General features: G+C 38.9%; 1 protein-coding gene across 1 annotated transcript in view; it reads left to right on the forward strand.

The window, feature by feature from the left end:
- The window catches only part of acaca (acetyl-CoA carboxylase alpha), a 266712-nt gene that overhangs the window by 166294 nt on the left and 77033 nt on the right, over positions 1 to 23385 (forward strand). The window contains exons 42-44 of the mRNA XM_060847834.1: positions 1690 to 1787; positions 4059 to 4179; positions 6086 to 6196. Of these exons, the coding sequence (XP_060703817.1) occupies positions 1690 to 1787; positions 4059 to 4179; positions 6086 to 6196 (330 nt within the window). The remainder of the gene's footprint in view (positions 1 to 1689; positions 1788 to 4058; positions 4180 to 6085; positions 6197 to 23385) is intronic.

Genomic DNA, 23385 nt, shown 5'->3' on the forward strand with positions numbered 1-23385 from the left:
TTTAAAAATTTCCTTGAAATAATGGGTCAACGGCAGTTAAATTTCATAAGGTTTTAATTTTGGGTCTAGTTTTTATATCAATGTTACCTGGGTTTTAATGTGGCCTGGACTGAAAGTCATTTTTCTGCTCACTAAAGGCCTCATGTGAAATCAGCTTGAACAGTCGCTTCCTACTACATCGTGAATAGATGTCTAGAGCAAATAGTTTTCTCTGATTTTATATTATGGAAGCCGTATACGTGGCTGACACGAGAACCAGAAATGGCTCTAACTTTAAAGAATGTAATGGGCCAAACCCTGACATTTTAGTGCTATACAGAATCAATACTATAACAGAATTGGGAATAATTAATGAAGCATGGGGAGGCAATGGCCTAGTGGTATCCAGGTAATGTTTTGGGGACCCAGGTTTGAATTTGAATTAAATTTAAAAAAAACAAAATCTGTAGTTAGGAGTCTAAATGATGACCATTAATCAATTGTCAGGAGAAGCCCATCGAGTTCGCTTAATCCCCTTTAGGGAAGGAATCTGCCATCCCTAACTGGTCTGGCCTACATGTGACTCCAAACCCACAGCAATGTGGGTTGATGGGTAATACATGCCTACCTAGCCAGCGATTCCCTCCTCCCTTGAATGAATTTTTAAAAAAAGGATGCCAAGATGAATTCCAGTATTGTAACACAAGTTTTTGGTTTCAAGCATAAAGATATGTTAAAGATTTTTTAAAAAGTAACTGCATCCGAGCATCCAATAAATAAATCTCTTATAAGGCAACTCCAGGTTTCAGGCAAATTACCCCATCCCCTTCAACAGATGCCAGCAGAATCAGTCCATGGCCATTTAATAAGACCATGAGATGTAGGAGCAGAGATAGACCATTTGGCCAATGTCTGCTCCACCATTCACTGAGATCATGGCTAACTTCATTAGCTGAATTCCAATTTCCTGCTTTTTCCCCATAACCCATGATTCCCTCATTGATTAAAAATCTGTCTATCTCAGCCTTGGATATACTTAATGACCCAGCCTCAACAGCCTCTACTGGAAAGAATTCCACAAACTCATCCTCTGATGAATAAATTCCTCTTCATCTATGTCTTAAATGGGCGACACTTTACTCTGGGATTATTCTGTCTGATCTTAGACTCTACCTCAAGGGGAAACAAATATCTATCTTGTCAAACCTCTAATAATCTTACAGATTTCACCATAGTCTTCTTTTCTAACGTCCATGAACACAGACTGAATCTACTCAATCTCTCCTCATAAAAAGAACTCTCCATGCCAAGGATAATGACGGCATTATCTTCCCTTAGATAAAGGAACCAAATCTGTACACCATCTATATGTTATATAATTAGTGTCTTGTATAGTTTTACCAAGATTTACCTCTTTTTATCCTCCATTCCCTTGGAAAACAGGCCTACAGTCAGCATGCTTTCCCTATTGCCTAAGGTCTGTTTGAAAGCTTTTTATGATTTATGAACCTCACTGAATTGCAAGCAGACTCAGTGGGCAGAGTGGCCTACTTCTGCACCTACATCTTCTAGTCTGTCAGTTTTCTGAAGGAGCAGCTTTGCAACTTGAGGCTACTCTGTCTTCAATTATACAGGTTGGAAATGTTTTTTGCTGAATTAGAATGTCTTGTTAACGTGTTCAGTTGCACTCATGGTCCTGTACATTTGCAGGGTTACAAGTACCTCTACCTCACACCTCAGGACTATAAAAAAGTCAGTGCACTAAATTCAGTGCACTGTGAACATGTTGAAGATGAAGGAGAGTCAAGGTATGTAGTATACATCATAAGTAGTCTTCAGGTACAATTTGAGGGTTAGTGATTTTTTTCCCCTCAAGTTAAATTGTACTGAATGGATTTCAATAATTTAGAAGTTGCCTCCCTAAATGTAGATCCTGTCTGGTGAGAGCATCTTGAGTTGTGTAACTCTGAATTGAAGTGTGTGTGTGTGTGTGTGTGTGTGTGTGTGTGTGTGTGTGTGTGTGTGTGTGTGTGTGTGTGTGTGTGTGTGTGTGTGTGTGTTGTAAACATGTGTTAAGTTATGTTGTGCTACTTCCCAGAATTCCTTTGTGCAATTGGGCTACACATGACTCGTGCACGTTACCGTATAGTAATAAAACCTCTTGTTTTACCCTGAGGATTGCCTGACCAAGGCGGGAATACTGATTGCATGGATCATCTCACTTATCGGGAAGAACCTTTGTCATTCCTTTGAAATAAGTACAGCTTATGGAGGTGAATTTAGTTATAATGCAGATTAAATGCCAGAAGTTTTTATTCATTCACGGAAAGAGGGTGACCCTGGCCATTTATTGCCCATTGGGCAGTTAAGAGTCAACCACATTTCTGTGGGTCTGGAGTCACATGTAAGCTGAACCAGGTAAGGACAGCAGTTTTCTCCTTGAAAGGACATCAACAAACCAGATGGGCTTTTCTGACAATCAATGGATTCATGCTTATTGTCAGACTCTTAATTTCAGATTTTTATTGAATTCAGATTCTACTGTCTGCCATAGCAGTATTCAAACCCATGTCCCCAGAACATTAACTGGGTCCCTGGATTAACGATCCGCTACATCATCACCTCCCCCCTACAGTAGAATAACAGATAGGTTTTCACCTCCATCCAGAAAGCCACAGTTTGCCAATAAACATCTGGAATTCTTATGCAATACTTGAGCTGGTATTAAAAAATAAATGTGCAAGGTTTGCCACTGCATTTTGTATCTGTATCTTTCAAAATGACTCACTGAAATAAATATATTTGTGTCAAAGTATATGGCTGCATAACTCATATTTTTCAAGTTGTTTGTACAGTTCTGGTCTCCATGTTACAAAAAGGTACTGGCGCAGGTGCCAAACAAATTTAACTGGATGATATCACCACAGCAGGATCCTAAGTATCGGGAAACCTCTGTATTTCTGGGGCTGTTTTTTAAGGAGAGAGAGGAGATTGAGTACTGACTTAATTAGAGACCTTTAAACTATGATTGTGTGTATATATGTCGTTTTAAAAAGGTAGATCTGGGAAAAAGCTTCTATTTTTGAGATATCTAAAATTAGAGATGAAAAACGTCAGACATTCACTAGTGAATTGAGCAGAAACTTATTTTAACCAAAAATTAGTTAAAATGTGGAGCTAATTAGCATATGGTGAAATTAAGATGAATGGCATACATAGTTTTAAGGAAAGCTTCAAAATTCCATGAGGAGAAAGGAAAATTAGAGTATGATTTGGGATGAAGTTGAGTAGAGTGGGAGGATGTGAAGCATCTTGTGAAAAGCATAATCTCTACTACGGACATCTTTGGCCAAGTGTCCTGTCTCTTGGCTGTAGCTCCTATGTAAACTGTTTATGTGGACTTACTTTTATTTCTTTGAGACTATGTAAATATTATGTGCAGTAGTGACTTTTCAGCCGTGATTCTCAGTTGACTGTTTGCTTTATCTCGAGGAGGATTCTGCATAGTCTCTGCTGTGTAGTATGTGGGGCCAGAAATTGTACTTGGGACGGTTACCTTTTCTGGCAATGATGAAACTTGCTGCCTGGTATGTTCAATGAAAGATACCATAGGAGACTTCATTGGCAGATATTTGAATGGAAGGGAAATATTGTACCAATTTTACTTTTCAACATCAAAGTATATGTGTTACCAATTGAACAAAGGCTGAAGAAAGATTTTAATATGGAACGTTGTCCTTTCTGGCTTTCTTAAGTATCTGTATTAGGAATCTATTTAGCTATGGCAACATCTGTGAATAAATAGCCTGCATTGTTCACTGTCTTATTTAAGGCGTGATCACTTGGATGTTTTACTAGAAAATGCTGATGTCAATGAAACTGTTACTGAGTCTTCAGCAGAGTAAGGATAAATATTGAGGCCAGCAGAAAGAAGGGCCTTTTATGATACACACAGGGCTGTTTCATTATTTGAGTTAAATAAATGGGTCCTCTTTCAAAAAAAAAAGTGTGCTGGTCCACATTTAGATTTGACTTGCTTTAGGTTGGATTGGTTTCCTTATTCCTTTCATTTTTCACAGGTACAAAATAACAGATATCATCGGCAAAGAAGAGGGACTGGGAGTTGAAAATCTCCGAGGATCAGGAATGATAGCAGGAGAATCATCCTTAGCTTATGATGAAATTATCACAATGAATTTGGTATGTCATGCAAATTACTTTGAAGAAAGCTTAAAAATAAGGTAGTGTGCTTTGGCATCAGCTTTGACACAGTGATAGCATTCTCATCCGAATCAGAAGGTTGATAGTTCATGTCCTACTCTGTTTTGAACAGGAAAAGGGAATCTTGCACTATTCGAAATGCTGACTTTTGGATGAAACATTAAAGTGGCAAAGCTGGTATTTATTGCCTATTCCTAGTTGTCCTTGAGAAAGGTGGTGGTGAATCACTGCAGTGCCTTTGCTGCATGTAGACCTACAATGCTTTTAGGGAGGGAGTTCCAGCAACACTGAAGGAAGAGTGATATGTTTCCAAGTCAAGGTTCTGAGTGGCCTGTTGGTGAGCATGGAGTTGGTAGTGTCTACATGTAACTGCTGCCCTTGTCCTTCTAGGTAAATGTGGTCATGGGTATGGAAAATGCTGTCTAAGGAATTGGTGAATTTCTACAATGCAAAGCAGTCATGTGGGCTGTTTTGTCCTGGATGATGTCAAATTTCTTGTGTTGTTAGAGCTGCACTCATCAAAACCAGTGGAGTGTATGCCATTGCATTCTTGATTTGTACTTTTTAAGTGTTAGGCAGGAGTTTGGAGTCAGGATTTGAGGTACTCACTGCAGGACTCTTAGCTGCCTCATCTTTGTTTATATGGTGAGTCCAGTTCAGTTTCTGCTCTATGGTAAACCCTGGGATGTTGATTGCAAGGAATTTAGTAAGGATAATGCCAATGAATGTTAAGGCATGAAGATTAGATTCTCACTTAATGGATATGGTCATTGCCTGAGACTTGTTTGGCACAAATATTACTTACCACCTGTCACTATAAACCTGGAAATTGTCTTGGGTCTTACTGCATTGGATGTAGATCAGTACATTATCTGAGGAGTCGCAAATGGTACTGAACATCCTGCAAATTGTCAGGAAACATCCCCACCTCTCTTGTTATGGTGGAGGTGAAGTCATTTGAAGTTGGTTTGGCCTAAGACATGTCCAAGAGGAACTTGTGTGGAGATATCCTGGAGCTGATCCGTGTTGAACTGACTGACCTTCAACAACCATTTTCCTTTGTGACAGCTATGACTCGACTATGATTCCCATGGGCTCTAAGATGCCACGTGGCCTTCATGTCAAGGTCAATCACTCTCCCCTTACCTCTGGAATTCAACTCCTTTGTCCAAGTTTAAACTGAAGCTGTAATGTGGTCAAGAGCTAAGTGACCCTGCCAGAACTCTAACTCTGTTTCTGAGGGCAGGATATTGCAAAGCAAGTGCTACTTGATAGTATTGTTGACCACTTGATCACTTTACTGATTGATGGAGTGGTAATTGGCCAGGTTTATTGGTCCTGCTGTTTGATCGTAGAACAATTTGCCAATTTGTCAGGTAGATGACCTGTTTTAGGTGTACTTAAATAGACTGGCTAAGAGTATGGCAGAGTCTGAGCACGTGCCTTCCTTACTGTTGCCAGGACATTGTCAAGGCCCATAGCATTTGCAGTATTAGGTACCTCCCAACCGTTTCTTGATATCACGTGAAATGATTTGGTTTGGCATCTATGATGCTGCAGATTTGAAAATCATCTACTTGGCACTTCTGGCTGAAGATTGTTGCAAATGCTTCTGCCTTATCTTTTGCACCGATGAGCTGGGCTCCCCTATTGTTGATGATGGGAATATTTCTGAAGCCACCACCTCAAAATCCACTGTTGCCCTTGTTTCTGCAATCTACATAATTAATCCTAAGTTTTATACTTAAAAGCTTGATGCACTGAGTATGTCTCAATGTTTTTTATTTGTAATAGGTTGATTTTCTTGTGAACTGTGGACACTACTTAATAAGGAAATTTTTTGCCTGTATAAGGAACTGTTATCTGAAATAGTGTCTGATTGCAGGTCACGTGCCGTGCGATTGGTATTGGTGCATACCTTGTACGACTGGGACAGAGAACTATCCAAGTGGAAAACTCGCATATCATTTTGACTGGAGCTGGAGCCTTGAATAAGGTAAAAGCAAGCTGTTTCATTGGTAAACCTCTGTGGTCCTCAGTCCTTGCCAAGATCTGACTTTCTCCAGATGTCATCTTGTAGCACACTGTAGTCATCAGTTAAAGTCCAATACCATATTGACTTAAAATAAAAAGCATTTTATGTAGACATCCAGGACGTTTGAATTATTTATGAAGCATCAGTATTTTTGAGTGACAGTGGATTTTAGTGCCATTCTTAATGAAATTGTCCCCTAATAATCTCTAAGGAAGGTTGTACAGCATTACAATAAAAGTAGCATAATGGGATTGTGTAAACTGATCTAATGTTGCCAAAAGCAGAATTCATCAAATTATAGGAAAATGGGATAGGAATTGTATTGCCCGGCGCCATCCATGTGTTGGAAAATGCTAAAACAAATCTGTGCTCAAAGAGTGACTGTTGTATTAGAATGGATTTTTAAAATTTGATTCCATTGAAAATAAGTCTATGTTTTAAATCCAGTTAAAAATTGAACTGTTTATTCTCGAGGTGCCACCCTTCATTTTTGTATTGTGTTTTCTGCCTGTCTTTGCATTATGAATTATTTCTTGATTGTGATGCCAAAAGCCTGCTGTCAGGTCAACTCGCAGGGTAAAAGGAGATACAACCAAAAATGTTAAAATCTTGCAGGCCTCAAATTGTCAGATTTGGGGAAGTTTGTTGGTCATGGGACCAATAGCCTGAAATCAAATGAGGCTGATAGAGTACTGTGGGAACACTTACTTTCTTGACATCAATATTAAACAAAATGATACTAGCGCCAATAGATTTTTTGTGCAATTTGTTTTCATGCGCCTGTATGATGGGAGAATACTTCATGAAGAAAATACCCATGTACGTTAAAGAAATTCTTACTTATAGGGAACAACATTTGATTTATTGCTATAGTTAATTTCATCTCACTATTTCTGTTATAGATCTATTAGAGTTGGAGTCAAGTGTGAAACAATTTTTTTTATAAGGTGAAAGACTCCAGGATCAATTTGAAATTGGCCATCAGGCTTTGGACTAAGCTTTGAGTGTGTGGTAGGAGAGGGTGGCTGGGTAGGATGTTTGGAACCTGCTTTAAGAGAAAAGGATCTCAAGCACACCTGCTTGTCTGGATCCATAGCAGTATCAACCAACCAAACAAAAAACCTCCTTGCACTGGTGGCTGCAGAGAACAGGAAGCTTCCATGGTGGGATAAACATTACTCTTACTCTTGTAATTTAGGTCTGACCTGCCCAAGATACCTAACAGAGGCTCCATAGTGGCTTGGACTCTCACTTGCAATTCTACACTTAATTCTGCATGGTTTTTATTTTTGTTTATTTTCTACCCCATAATTTTGATGATGAAAGCTGTTTTTAATTCATTTGAGAACAACATAGTGGGGGTTCCCAAGGCTGAAGCTACTTGAATACAATGTGCTCAGCAAGATATTCCAGGCTTTCAGTCCATATCAGATGGAGGTTCCTATAGCCTTGACCTACTCTGCTTTGCAGTCTGGCTGGGAACTGTTGATCCTTACTCAGTGAGTAAGGTAACGAGCTCCCAGGCCATCCTAATTGCTCTAGGATTTGTGTTAAAGTTTTCAATGCATTGCAATATAGAGTTGACAGACTGGACATCCTGTCACATCTGGCTGTCTTTTGAGTACTGAGCCGTGCAGTTAACTGTGCTTTCTTGGCAAGGCCTTCAACCATTCCCATTCACTCTGAACAACAAGTTCCAGCTGAGCCCTGGAAATTAAAACTAGCTCACCTACTAAGCCACCAATGATCAGTGAAGTGTAAAAAAAAACTTAGTAAAGTAAAAGCAAAACAATAAATTGACTCTCCAATATCACACACCTGAACTTTCTGACAAATATCCATTTCATTTGGTTTGTAGTTGATGTAGCTGATGATGGAAAGAAGAGTGTGCAACCTAGCCTGTAAGAACTCCATTTTGTTTTTGATGCAGAAATCATGTTTAAATTGACTCCCTCCCTACCTGCACCCCCCACCACCCCAAGACATGATGTGCTATCCTCACATTAGTGGTCAAAGTTTCATTCCACAAATAGTTGTTTTACTCATTTGCATTTATCACTGGGTGCAGAGAATCAAGCTAGTGTTACAAGCTATCTAAGTTGCTAAAATGTGTATGTGTTTAAAACAGATCGACACAGACCAAACCCCACATGGCAAAAGATGGCAACCACCCACAGCAAAACTTCTGTATCAGTTTTATACTCTATTTAAGCCAACCCTAGCTTTGGGTGAGACACTTTGAGGTTTCAAAGGTAAATCTGTGCAGTAAAATCCATAATATAAACTTCCAGTTCAGTCTTCTCTGGAGTTTCTGCATATTTTACAGGTGGACAACTTATCTTTGTTTTCCCTACTGCCTGCAAGCTAACCCAATGATCCTGAGAGGGAGGGTTCAATAGTTGCAGACTCTTGTATAGAGAGAAGGTATGCAGCCCCAATAAGCATTTCATACTTTAAAGTACATTTTGTAATTCTGCAGTTTAAATAAAAAAACACAAAAATGCTGGCCTCGTGTTATTGTCCATCCCAGAGTGCAGTTAAGAGTCAGCTATATTGCTGTGGGTCTGGACTTGCATTTAGCCCAGATGAGGGAAGGGTAGCAAATTTTTCTTTCTAAATCACAATATTGAACCAGATAGGCTTTTACAGCAATTGACAATGGTTACACGGTTGCCATTGGACTAGCTTTTTTGAATCAATATTTTTATTGAATCAAACTTCAACATCTGCCATGGAGGGTTTTGAACTCACATCCTCAGATCATTAGCCTGTGGCTCTGGATTGCTAGGCTAATGACATTACCACTACGTCACTGTGTTCCCTGGTAGATTATTTAGTTAGGATACAAGCTATCCACGAAGTCATTCAAAATTGTTCCCCTGTCAGTTGCAGCTACGACTAAGCAATTCAGTAATGTGATAGTTTAATATACTTGTGACAATTCCTGTAGCAGTGATTTCAGTAACCATTGCTATTATCATGTAACTATCAACGAAATGGCTATATTGCCACTAGTACACAAAATCAAACGCGAGGAGCTTTCAGATAGAAAGTGATTAAGAAGCAATGAATAATAAGGATAGACAAAATTGAATAAGTTTCCCAGTTTACAGTTTAGAAGAATCCTTGGACAGGTAAGTGATGAAGAGGAGTAGGGAGCCTGATGAAATTGCTGTCATCTCAGCAACACAGCAAAGATCCAAAAACTTCATTTTCTTATTTTTTTCTAAAATTGAAAGCTTTCTTATTCTGTGTTAGAAAACCATAATGCGCGTGGTGGGTAGATATTTCTGTGAATGTGATTTGATTGGATGTTGAGTTCTTTCAGAAGCAAACAGTACAGTTCATGTAACCCAGTGGGTAAAACTCAGCTAAACTGTGTGCTGTTTTGTTTCTTTCCCCTAATGTGGAATAGGGCCGGTCAAGGGTGCCGCTTTCTGCTTGGCTGAGCCTGTGTCACTGCTCAGTTTGGTGGTGATTCACAGACAGCTAATGTGTGATAGAGGCAGCCTTCTGCTAGCCATTATCATTTGCAGCCGAGATTATTTTATCAAGGGTGGGGGTGGGGGCGTGATCAGTGCTGCAAGTTGCCTAATCACGTTATGTCTGCATTACCTTCTATGTGTCAGTGGTCTGTAAGCACAGAACCAAATTGCCGTAAGACACCTAGATTCGTTTAGGTGCCCTGTGAACCCTTGCCTATGAAGTACAGGCAAGAGAAAGAGAGGGAGAGGAGAGAAAAAAAATTGGCTTTTACTCACATTGAATCAGCTTTAATTTGCTGTTGGAATTCTTGCATGCATAATGAACAGGGATGGCAAGGTGTCATGGACATCCTTCTGTCCCACCTTACAATAAACAGCTGTACATGAAACATCAACATTTCGATCTCTCTGACCTGTCGGCTCGTGTGAAAATTGAAATAATGATAATGTACGCCTCAGACTGCATCAAAGTATCAGCACATCAAAGCCAGGAGGCATGAAATGCAAATGATAACATAAAGCAGATGGATTGAGCATGATCGCCGACACAGAATGAATTTCAATACAGCTCGAGATAAATACGTTATCCCAGCATTTTTTTTTGTTCTTGGTTCTGACTCCTGACGATATTTTTTTTCACACTCCAGCAATCACTCGCTCCATCTCTTGCGTTTCAGGTCATGTCGGCACAGCTCCGGTGGAAATAATAGGATATAAACTCTGAGGTTGTTATTTGCATAGAAATAGCATGGAGCCCCAGGCAGTGGAGAGAAGGACAAGGAGATCATTTGTCTAAAATTTTAATGAAAAGTTTTGCTGAGGCAGAGGTTTTTCTTCTCACCACCACCCCCCCCCCCCCCCCCCCCCCCCCCCCCCAAACCAATAAATTAACGTGGCTCGACTATCGAATTAGATGATACAGGGTAAATTGTGGTAAAGGAATGGAACAACATGTAAATTTCAATTTGGCTGCAATAATAAAAGCTGTACTGGGTTAGGGGTGTAGTTGGCACTGGATTAAATAGAATGCAACCCAATTCTTGTGACTAAATTAGTGTAAAACAACATTTTATTTTGAAGGAAAAGTCTAGATTTGCACAAGCTCTTAAAAACAGCAGCAATGCATTGGTTTTGCTTTTAGACCATTAAAAGATCCCAATTTTTGCAACCTTGTTCCACCTTGGGCATGTTTAACCCCATTACTTCTGAACTGGCATTGCTTTATTTTGTTATAAATGACATAGGTTTGTAAAATGTTGGCTTGAAGTGCAGAATTTGAAGATTGAAACTGAAAAAAATTACATATGAGTGATTTTTTTTTTGTTTATATATACTTTACCTTGTCCTAGAAATTGCTCCTTACATTTTGCATTATTCCCAGACACAAAAATCTTAAGGAGTGTTTTTGTCAAAGATTTTCAACTGAGGCTTGGTAGTTTTTAGGAAATCCATAAATATGCCTAGTTTCTGACTTGCATTTAGAAGTATTATGCATTTCATATCTGTATTTGATATGTTGTCAATATTTGTTACTTTGTTAGCCCATTATTTTTATTATAAGCAAATAAGAAATGTATTTTGAAGCTGGTCCACCATTTCCTTTATTTTGTTGGTGCTGTGTTGCATGTGTTAAGATATAAGACTTGACACGCATGTGCGCTTTTTTTTCACTTCTGGGACATCGTGAAGTATACTAGTGTTTTTACGTGATTCCATGAGGTTTGTTGATATTTTTCTGAGTTCCCCTAGTGTGTGTCAGCGCATAAATCCTTAGATCTGTAGGGGGAAGTGAAACCAATAACCATATTCACCAAATGATCTCCAAAGAAGAAACTTATCAACAAGATTCCACATTTGATAACTTAAAAACAAAATGGAATCAATGAAAATTAAACACAAATTATCAGATATATGATACTTCAAATAAAAAGGTCAATTTAACTTTATATCAATGATTTAACAAAGACATCTAAGAACTAAGGTATTTGGATTGTAGTGTTCATAAACATGTCAGTATGTAGCTTCACAGTTCCACAATATTCTATTTTTTAATTCATACATGGTAGCCCAGAGTCTGATCCTACAAGATCTTTCTTATTTTGAGGTTCACTCGGAATATCATTAGTGAAGCACATTTCTGTGAACCCTCTTTTCTCAGGTTAGGACTGTTCTGAAGATGTAGTTTTCAGGTGTTTTTATTCAACCAACCTATCAATAATACACCTCTGTTCATGTTTTGACTACTACTGGGAAAATACTGAGCTCTTTAGCATTTCCAGGCTATAACATAGCTTTCCAGAATTTAGATCTCTCAGCCAATTTGTCTAGTAAGTCAAGAGCTCCTGTCCTTGAATGCCAAAAAGAATAATTGGCCTCTTTCTGAGAGACATCTGCTTCTTTACAAGAATTCATTTTGTTCCTCCTGTCTGTGTTGCATTTACTTTGTATTTGTACTTATGTACTGAACTCCTTCAACCTCTCGCCCTCCTGCTTGTAATTTTACTTTGGTCTACTAACCACATTGCATTCTTTTCTTAGCACTGCTAATAAAAAAGATGTTTTGAGGTTAGGGATCATCAGAGCACATAGTCATAGTCATAGAGTCATTGAGATGTACAGTATGGAAACAGACCCTTTGGTCCATTTTGTCCATGCCAACCAGATATCCCAACCTAATCTAGTCCCATTTGCCAGTACTTGGCCTGTATCTCTGTAAACCCTTCCTGTTCATATGCCCATCCAGATGCCTTATTCAAGAAAATTACATCTGATGCCTATTTTTGATGCAAGCTATTCAAAAGTCACTTTCTTCCGGTTATAAAACAATATCCTAGATGTTTTTAGACATTACAAATTTTCCTTACTGCACTGCTTCCAGACCAAAGGTTGTCACAGTCAGAAATGTTTTCACATCATTTCTCGAAGAATGTCAATATTTGCAGGCAGATCCAACATTTGGATCGCATGGCAGATCCAAATGCCATGCGAAATATTTTAATACTTAATCAATATCAGCCAGTCAATCATTTGGAGTTATTCCTTAAGCTGCTAATTTATGTAGTTTAACATTTCACAACAAATCAATTGGTTTTTACAATTTACTATGACCACTTAAACCTGGGAGGTGATGGCCTAGCGGTATTATCAGTGGACTGTTAATCCAGAGACCTAGGTAATGTTCTGTGAACATGGGTTCAAATCCTGCCATCACAGATGGTGGAATTTAAATTCAATAAAAATCTGGAATTAAGAATCTAATGACAATGATGAATCCATTGTTGATTATCAGAAAAATCCATCTCGTTCACAAATGTCCTTTAGGGAAGGAAATTGTTACCCTTACCTGATCAAGCCTTTATGTGACTTCAGACGCACAGCAATGTGGTTGACTCTTAACTGTGATTGGCAATAAATGCTGGCCAGCAGAACCCTCATCCCATAAATGGATTAAAACAACAGTATTTTTAATGGTCTTGTTTCTATCATAGACTATCAAGATGACACAGTACTGCATGCCAATTTAGAACATAGTTGGCTTCAACCTTGATACAATGGGTCAATAATCTACAGATCACTGAAGTTGACAGTAAATGACCAAAGAAACAAATACACAGTGCTCTCAAGTGATCAAGTATGATGGTGCATTAACTTAGTCATTGTCTTTTTTCTTTGTTATCCCAGGATTCAATGTAAGGATTTGGTATGTGAGGTTTAGTCACAAAACTGTAGAAAATTCAGACTGTTGAGAAGGCATTAACTTTGCCCTTTGGCATAAGTCCTAAATCCCCTGCCAGAACAATATAGAAAGCATTGCTTCTAAAAGCATAAAACACCCAAAACCACTTACTGGTGATATGTGGAAAGCAGGAACTGAAATGAAAGGGAATTTAAAACTACTCACCAAAAATTTGGCCATATAGAAGAAAACGAGGTGCAAAAACTAGGTGAGTTGGGGGTGGTGAGGAATTGCAGCTAGCGCAACATAGTTAGATGAAGGTAAGTGTGTGACTGGTGCTATAAAGGTCAGAAATACACATGATGATAGAGTCTGAATAATGGAATATTTGTGCAGTTCCAGGGTGTTACATAGGTAAAAAGAAGGGATAGTGTAGAAAGATTGAACACTTGAATGAGAAACATTTATAAAGTGAGCTATAATCAAAGAGCTATGTTTGTTGCCTTTAATGCAAGTGGGAAGCATAGTTCTCTTTTTATTTCTCCTCACCATTTCAAAGATAATTATGAATAGGGCAGATTTGAATACTGAACTTTGCTATCCATTTATTGAAGAAAAGGAGTTTCCTAAATCTGTTGATATTGTTCCCTAAATTACCTCTGTAACTGTAAAGTGCTTTACAGCCTTGTAATTTCCAACATGTCGTGGAAAATCAACAGCCCTTGTAATTTTGAGTACTCCACTATAGTTGAATGTTGAGCTTGACTTGTGTAGGAACATTTGCTATCTTGTGACCCATTGGCTAACTCTTGCGCCTGCCCTTGGTGCTCCAACTAGTGCTGCAGTTGAGACCATTCTAGGAGAGGTTGGCAAATGCTGATTCTCCTGGCTTGTTGTCAACATTGGGTAACTTGTAACCATTGCTTTCTTTATATACAAATACTTTCTTCTGATTTCTTCCTGATCTATTGAACTGACACCTTTTGAGCAGATGAGTTTTGAGATTCCTACTGGAACAACTGGAATCAATACTGTATGGCAACTTCAATTCCTTGATAATTGAAATATAGTAAATTATTTGTGAATCTTACCAGTTTGGAAATCATTCCAGTTAAGGTACACAGAAGCAAACTTGCCTGTTTTTAACAAATGATTTAAAAAAAACTCGTTCAAAACGGTGTTCTTTCTATTGATTAAATTTTCTTCTTCAATTGCACTCTTGTCTTAGCTTCCCTATTGCCCTGAAACTCTCTTATGCCTTTGCAACCTCTAGACTCGCTATCTCTACAGCCTTCTGTTTGCTTCTGCCCTCCTCTGCTCCTTGGAGCTCTTTCACTGTTCATCCATGTATCACCCTAGCGGTGACAGCGCATTTTACTGTTTTATCCCAGCCTCTGGACCTCCTTTTATACCTTTCTAGTCACTGTAACTCACTCTCTTTTCATCTTTAAAAGCATATTGACCAAGTTTGTAGTTACCTTTGACTCCCACAAACGCTCAGCAACTGACCCTTGATTCCTCTTGTGAAGCCCATTCTATTTTGCAGGTACCTGATTTTTATTACATTTTAATAAACGCCACTCATACTGTCAGGTGTGAGCGATATTGCTCTGGCAGATTTTGTGCGATATGATTTTGTTAGAAAGAAAGCCAGCCAATCATGACACACGCGGTACAATGATCTTCTAATGCTTAAGCAGCTAACAAAGCAGTTAACCATTATAAATGACATAAATTTTGTTGATTCAGCTTTGCAGCACACAGAGATTTTCAATAATACTGCAGAGTACGATAAGAAAAGTCTCTTTCAACAAGGGTCCTAATTACTTTAGTCCTTTGTGTTTTTGGGATGCGACTAATGTTGTTAAGACTGATTTTATTGTCTATCCCAAGTATCAGTGAAAAGATGATGCCCTCCTGAATTGCTACAATCTTTGTGATAATTATGGTGGAGTCATAGAGATGTACGGCATGGAAACAGACCCTTCGGTCCAACACGTCCATGCCGACCAGATATCCCAACCCAATCTAGTCCCACCTGCTAGCACCTGACCCATATCCCTCACAATCCTGCCTATTCATATACCCATCCAAATGCCTCTTAAATGTTGCAATTGTACCAGCCTCCACCACATTCTCTGGCAGCTCATTTCATACACGTACCACCCTCTGTGTGAAAAAGTTGCCCCTGAGGTCTCTTTTATATCTTTCCCCTCTCACCCTAAACCTATGCCCTCTGGTTCTGGACTCCCTGACCCCAGGGAAAAGACTTTGTCTATTTATCCTGTCCATGCTCCTCATAATTTTGCAAACCTCTATAAGGTCACCCCTCAGCCTCCGACGCTCCAGCCTGTTCAGCCTCTCCCTGTAGCTCAGATCCACCAACCCTGGCAACATCCTTGTAAATCTTTTCTGAACCCTTTCAAGTTTCACAACATCTTTCTGATAGGAAGGAGACCAGAATTGCACGCAATATTCCAACAGTGGCCTAACCAATGTCCTGTACAGCCACAACATGACCTCCCAACTCCTGTACTCAATACTCTGACCGATAAAAGAAAGCATACCAAACGTCGCCTTCACTATCCTATCTACCTGTGACTCCACTTTCAAGGAGTTATGAACCTGCACTCCAAGGTCTCTTTGTTCAGCAACACTTCCTAGGACCTTACCATTAAGTGTATAAGTCCTGCTAAGATTTGCTTTCCCAAAATGCAGCACCTCACATTTATCTGAATTAAACTCCATCTGCCACTTCTCAGCCCATTGGCCCATCTGGTCCAGATCCTGTTGTAATCTGAGGTAACCCTCTTCGCTGTCCACTACACCTCCAATTTTGGTGTCATCTGCAAACTAACTGTATCTCTTATGCTCGCATCCAAATCATTTATGTAAATGACAAAAAGTAGAGGGCCCAGCACTGATCCTTGTGGCACTCCACTGGTCACAACGTGAGAGCTGGATTGGCAGCAAAATGATAAGAAAATTAAAATATGTCTAAAACATGGTTACTTGTGCAGGACTCTAATTTTTGTGACAAGGTAGTCGTGATGATCCCTTATGTGCTTAGAGATGGCTATGGATAAACCTGAGGGAGGAATTTGAGGGACTAGTAACTGTTGATAATTCTGGTTTCAGGAAAGAGTCAACCTCCTGAGGAAATGACCTTCAATAATAACAAGAAACAGCTGCTGGAATGGGCAGTTGCAACTCATGTTTGCAGCAGTTCTGTGCCATGCAGTACTGCCTCTAAAAGCAATGAACCCACAATAACTGTAGCAAGGAGGTCGTCTTATTCTGATCAAGGTACATACAGAGAAATTTGCAAGTAGAAGACTCGGATCTCCTATACCCATGCAGCCTTTCAGTTGGCTGAACATATGTCCTGTCAATGGGAGTACTTAGAAGTGTGAACTGCCCCAGTCGTATGTGGAAATCCCTGCACCAAAGTTTACTAAACACTGCATCAAACATAATGAAATGCAAGCAAAGTTCTGAGAAAGGGTCAGTGGATCTGAAACATTAACTCTGATTTCTCTGCACAGATGCTGCCAGACTTGCTGAGCTTTTCCAGCAACTTCCATTTTTGTTTCTGATGAATAGGATCTGCAGTTCTTTCGGTTGCGATTAAATAGATTTGCTTCACAATATTGTACTTTGTGGTCTGCATTCTTTTATCATGCAGATAAGAGGTAATCAATTATCCAACGGCAAATCAAACTAACATATCGATTTCTTGCAAAAAAGTGAGCTGGCAGCACAACTGGTAGTTCTGTTTGTAAACGTATTTAGGTTTTCAGTAACATAATTCATTTACTCAAGTGCATGGTGTGAGCAACTGCAGTATTGTTATAGCACCTCAACTGACTCTTGAAGTAGTTCACCCATGTACTTTGCTACATTGTCCCTGTTGGGATTTGGAAGTTGTTTGGTGGCATCGTCATCACTGGGCCTACAAGTCTGTATCTGAGTAAACCTGGGACCATCCATTTTCTTCAGAGAACTGGAATACATTTGAATCCATTAAGAGTAAATAAAATGTTACCCATATAAACCCAAGTTGTTGGATGCACAAATGGTTACATATATGCAGTCTCTGATGCCTTTTAGAGATGATTTCTGCAGAGTAACAGAACTCCAGTTGTCTCTGCTGCATTATTTGACTGCAAGATGAATCTAAAGTTCAGGTTGTACCTTTAACTAAGTACTGTGATTCACTTGTGATAGTCTGGAAGGACCTCATTGCTAAAATACTGCTTGAATTGATCAACATTGTCCGTGTTCATGCATTGTGAATGGCTGATCATTCGAGCCCCAAAGAAATTTCATTCAGTGTCTCCCTATTCTTTCTGTTATTCCCAAATTTCTGAATCTAATATGTTATTAGCTCACGTTAAAGCAGTCTTGCTGCTGATCTAATTGGTCACGGGTTTGTGGCATAGTGGTAATGTCCCTGCCCCAGGACTGGGAATCCCAAGTTCAAGTTGCGTCTGCTCCAGAGGCATGTAATTGCATCTCTGAACAGGTTGATTAGAAAAACGGAGTTAAATTTTTGAAAAAAGTTGGTCATGAATTCAAGTTCCAAACCAGAACATCAGCATAAAAGCTAGGCTGATGTTTCAGTACAGTTTTATAAAGGTGTTGCATTTTTAAGTGATGCCATCACACAAATGAATGTCAAACCAAAGCTCTACTTAGGTAATACTACATGTAAAAATTCCATGGAACTCTTATTACTAACATTTTTCCCTGAACTATTCATCTTCATTGCCAGCTTTGAGATGTGCAGTGCTTCCTATTTGTCTCCTCCACAAATCACAGCATTTCTAAGTCATTCTCGTGCGTCAAGGGCTTTGAGATGTTTTTAACAGATGAGTGGTAACATAAATGCATGTTTTTTTTGTGATGCATAGTAGTTTGCTGTGAAGTTTGTTTTTCTATGCCCTCTGCTGCCAGGCTGTCCTCTCCTCTCTCTGCTGCAACCATGCTGAGGGATTGAAATCTCCTCTGTACCCACCCTGTCAGTGTTTTAGTGACATTGCAAAACTCTTGACCTTCATTTAGTTGCTTAATGTTAGGTCTCAGTTTTATTTGAGTACTTATTTTCATATTCTCTTTGCTCAATTCTATGGAATGGACTTAACAGGTAAATTTATTTTTCCATTAATTTCTGTTGATCTACATTAGAGTAAGAGCAAGATTTGGAATGGCAAACCAAATCATTCTGTGTTAACGTTTGTTTAACTGACAAATTTAAGCAGAATGATCAAGCAAGGTAGCCTTGGCGAATCACTCAACAACTTTGCAGTATTTTGCAATTATGTGGGTGCCAGAATGTTTGACAGCAAAACAGCAGTTCACCAGGGATAGTCCTGTCACAAATTGGTCATCTTTAAGAGGCTTGTTGAAAAACATTTATGTGTATATGTTTTGCATTTAAATTAATTTTTTACAAGAGCAACTGCAACCTTTTATGAAAAGCTTCAGGCAGTTTAAAACTTTGACATGTGAATTCTCGTCAGTGTTTAAAATGCATGTTCAGTGACACTTGCCTTAAAGGCCGTCTGCCTGTGGTGTCGCCACCTGTACACAGAGAGCACCCCATGTAATTTCCCAGCACGAAATGAATGATCTTCTGTACTAGCAGACGACCAACCCTGAAAACGTGGGCATAAATGACCCTTCTCTCTTGAATTTCAGCTCACTTGTTTCAGTCTGCAATGTAAATATTGCTGTGCCCAATGTCTCTGTCTGTGTGCTGTTTCTCAGTCAGAATTTTATTTAAAGCCTGAGCCCACTGAAGATAAATGGGTCACCACCTCACTTGAAGTGGGAAGGGCAGGGACAGAGGGGTGTCAAGCAATCATGTTGAACATTTGTATGCTAATATTGTAACATGAATTTTGCATCTTGAGTGACACCAATGGAAGGTTAATGTAATGGGACAAGAAAATTGTATAGGATGATATTCGTTCTGCTGTAGTATTAATCAAAAATGTTTGAAAAATTTTTAGATTTTGCTATAATAGAAACTTTAATTGAAAACATTTTAGTGTGATCTAAACCAACGAAGAAGAATTTGAACAGTAATAGTCAGTACTATTGGCAGTGTCTCTCTAACAGGGTGAAGAAAATGCTGTTCAGAGAGCTGGACCACTTGCGTTTGATATCACTGAATGTTCTGAGAAAGCAGTACTATATTCTGGCATTGTAAAGAGCTGTAGATGCTAGAGATCTGAAACAAAGACAGAAATTGCCAGCAAAACTCAGCATCTATGGAGAGAAAGCAGAGTTAATGTTTCATATCCAGTTCTGGTGCAGAGTCACTGGATTCGAAACGTTAACTCTACTTTCTCCCTGCGGCTGCTGTCAAATCTGCTGCTCTTTGCTAGAAGTTTCTGTTTTTTGTACTACATTCTGACAAACTGCTATATTTATTAGATGCTTCCATTCCAAATTCTGTGCACCATTTCCCAAAATAAGTATCAGTGATTGTAGACATCTAATAATGGCACATGGATTGATAAGTAGCTAGAGGTTCATTTGTAGGTAAAAAAATGATTGCAGATGCTGGAAACCAGATTCTGGATTAGTGGTGCTGGAAGAGCACAGCAGTTCAGGCAGCATCCAAAGTGCAGCGAAATCAACATTTCGGGCAAAAGCCCTTCTTCAGGAACAACAATTTCCACCTTTCTGTTGGAGAGGGGGATTGCTAAGATTTAAAGGACAGATGAGTGTAAAGACAAATGAGTTACAACTGGCTGCTGACCTCTGAATGGACAGCTCCAGAATGACATAGATAGAAGGGTACACAGCTGTTTCTCCACAGGTAGGAGGCTTGTTACTGGTTTTACTGTGAAATATACAGATGCATTGTCTGTCTAACCTCTGTTTCAGAATTAGACTGTTGATATATTTAAAATAGTGAATCCAAAGGAGCTTTGACTCTACTCAACAAACTAATTGATGTAACTGTGTACCAACCAGGATGATCCCAAATTCTGTCCTCGCTCTGCTTAGTTTGGTCATTTCAATCAAAATCCGTATGTTTGCATGCTAGCTGGCATTCCTTGTTGGGGAGAGAATAATTGAGATTCTCATTCCTACGTATTCTACTTCAACGTCTTCTTGAAAATGGGTACCTCTGTAAGAAATGTTCCTCTGAATCAGAATTGGGGCCTGTTGTAATACCTCCCATGGTAGCATAACATCAAGTCAATCAATTGTGCTGCCTGACACAAGTTCTGTTACTTGGGTTAGGCACCAAATGGCTCCTAATGCCTAGAATATCTTGAGGTGAGGAATGGCATGTGATAGTGGAGATAATAAACTCGAAAAGCCTTTCTTAAATAAACCTTTTTTTTCTTACACACATGCTTGCTATATCAGGGATGCCGAGGAACTTGCTTTATTTTCATTCTGGAAATACTTTTTGTGGCCATTGTGCTAACCATTATTACAATTTGAAATGCTAATTAGAGATGAGATTCGTTAACAATATAGAAAGGACAAATCACAGACCAATTGAAATTAAACAGCCACAGCATGCAAATACTGACAGGGACGCACTTTGCTGTCTTGGAAGGTTTTATAGGGCAGCAGTTAGTCACTGTAGCAATGCTGAGATGTATGCAATAACCTTCAGGCAGCATAATTTCTATTAATCACTCTGGGGTCATTGGCAGAACACACAGCAATCCGTAGTAAGGGAGGGGGAGGGATGCTCAGGAAAGGCAACCACTGAAACCAGATTCTTTCTTAATTCTTTCAAACTCGCTGGTCTTGTAACAGTTTGTAACCTCATAAATGGTTCGCTTTGACTGCCTTAAATAGTATGAAATGGAAAGAACAGAGCAAGCTATAGTTACCACATGCAAAGAGGCTGTGAGTTACAAAACACTGGTGTTTTGGGACCAAAGTTTCTTTGGTTAATTTAACAAAAAGAAGGCATGAATACTAAGTAAGATTTCTTGTTTTGTGCTTGCATATTTCAATTCATTTTCTCTTTAAACAAGATTCCAAAACTAAGTGAAAGCTGTTTATTTTGGTGTGGTCATAAGAATGAGAACTTTTTTCCTCCTCAAGACAGAGGCCAATTAGCCCAACCAGTCTATGCCCATATTTATATTCCATTGGACCCAGCTCCTATCTTCTCTCATGTGAATCTACCATCGTAGCTCTCTCGTCCCTTCTCCGCCAGATACTTACCTTCCTTCATCTTAAATGCTTCAATGACTCTCTTAGCAAATTTCCCATTCTTTCCACTTTCTCAAAAAAGAAGAATCTTCCAAATTATCTATTGTATTTTTATCTTTTCCTCTTTTGACCTTGATTAACAGCATTCCAAAAATACCACATAATGTGTTCTACCATGAAGGCTACTGCAAAATAACTAATGCAAAAAAAATGTTTCCTTTTGTGACAAAGAACTGATAATGTTTTTTTACATACCACCGGTCCTTTCCCACAAAACGGAACTTTTTAAATTCACTCAAACCACACATTTTATAAGTTGAAAGACAACAATCAGATCACCCCTGCAAAAATTATTAGAGAGAGACGATAAACTTTTGAGGGTAAACTAATGAGTCATTTTGGAATGGCCAATAAGCTCTTAGTGAACATAGACCCCCCCCCCCAAACGAAGAATGAGACTGTGGGAATAACGATGGGAAACAGCAGAGAAATGAAATAATTACTTTGCATTAGTCTTCATGGTAGAATATATTAGCTGAATTCCAAAAATATTGAATAATCAAAGGGGTAAAAGAGGGAGCAGAAATAAATCCAATGACAATCACTAGAGAAAAAGTACTAGGGAAGCTAATGGGGCTAAAGGCGGTAAATCCGCTGAATCTCATGGGTTGCATCTTAGAATATTAAAGGAAGTGCCTACAGAGGTAAGTGGATCCACTGGTAGTCATCTTAAAGAATCCTTAGGTTCCTGAGAAGTGCCAGAGGAACGGAAAACTGCCTATAATATGCTTTTTCAAAAAGGGATACAAAAAACAGATTACAACAGGCCAGATAACGACATGTCATTAGGAAATTGTTAGTCTAATATAAAGGATGCATTGGAAGAGTATTTGGAAATACATAATATAATCAAGCAGCCAGCACGATTTCATGAAGGGGAAATCGTGCTTGACAAATGTATTAGAAATCTTTGAGGTAACAAGCTAGATAGATAAATGAGGAAGCAGTAGATGTAAAATATTTGGATTTCCAAAAAATGTTCGATAAGGTAGCACACAGATAGGTAATTGGTAAGATGCTTGACCATCTAAGCCAGAACAGAGGTGGAATTCCTTCTCAAAGGATGGTGAATTTGTGGAATTCTTTTCTGCAGGAGACTCTGAAGGCTAAATTTTTAAATATATTCAATGCTGAAATGTGCCTATTTTTAAGTAAGGGAATTGTGGTTATGGGAAAGGGCAGGAAAATGATATTGAAAGTGTCAGGTGAGCCATGATCTCATTGAATAGCAAAGCAGACTCCATTGCCAAATGACAGCCTACTTCTATATCTTTGGGTTTCTTCAAGAGAGTAGAGGCCCAAGCTATTAATTATTTCCTGGTATATATACTCTGCATTTCTGTTATCATCCTTGTTAGTCCTCCTTGTACTCAGTATTTTGAGGACAGGGAAGTACAACATTCCATTTCTGACCGACAGCTATGCATGTTAATTGTCTAATATGATGCATCAGTGCAATTTTTTGATATAATATTAATCTGAGTTAACCCAAAAATTCCTATGTTTGCTTTGAAAAAGGACAGTCCAGAATAAGCTGCTCCAAAATGAATGGGTCAAAGTTGTTGCAAGTGGAGGAATAAATCTTGTGTAAATGTAATTTCAGTTCGTAAGTTTTAAGTAGCTTATATAATACCTTGATGACATGGATATAATGTGTACACTAAATGTGACAGTGCACTTCAAAAAGTTGTGCAGGCTTCTTTTCCCATACCCTTTCAGATCAATCAATATGA

The sequence above is a fragment of the Hemiscyllium ocellatum genome, chromosome 31, assembly GCF_020745735.1.
Source record: "Hemiscyllium ocellatum isolate sHemOce1 chromosome 31, sHemOce1.pat.X.cur, whole genome shotgun sequence".
Taxonomy (NCBI): Eukaryota; Metazoa; Chordata; class Chondrichthyes; order Orectolobiformes; family Hemiscylliidae; genus Hemiscyllium; species Hemiscyllium ocellatum.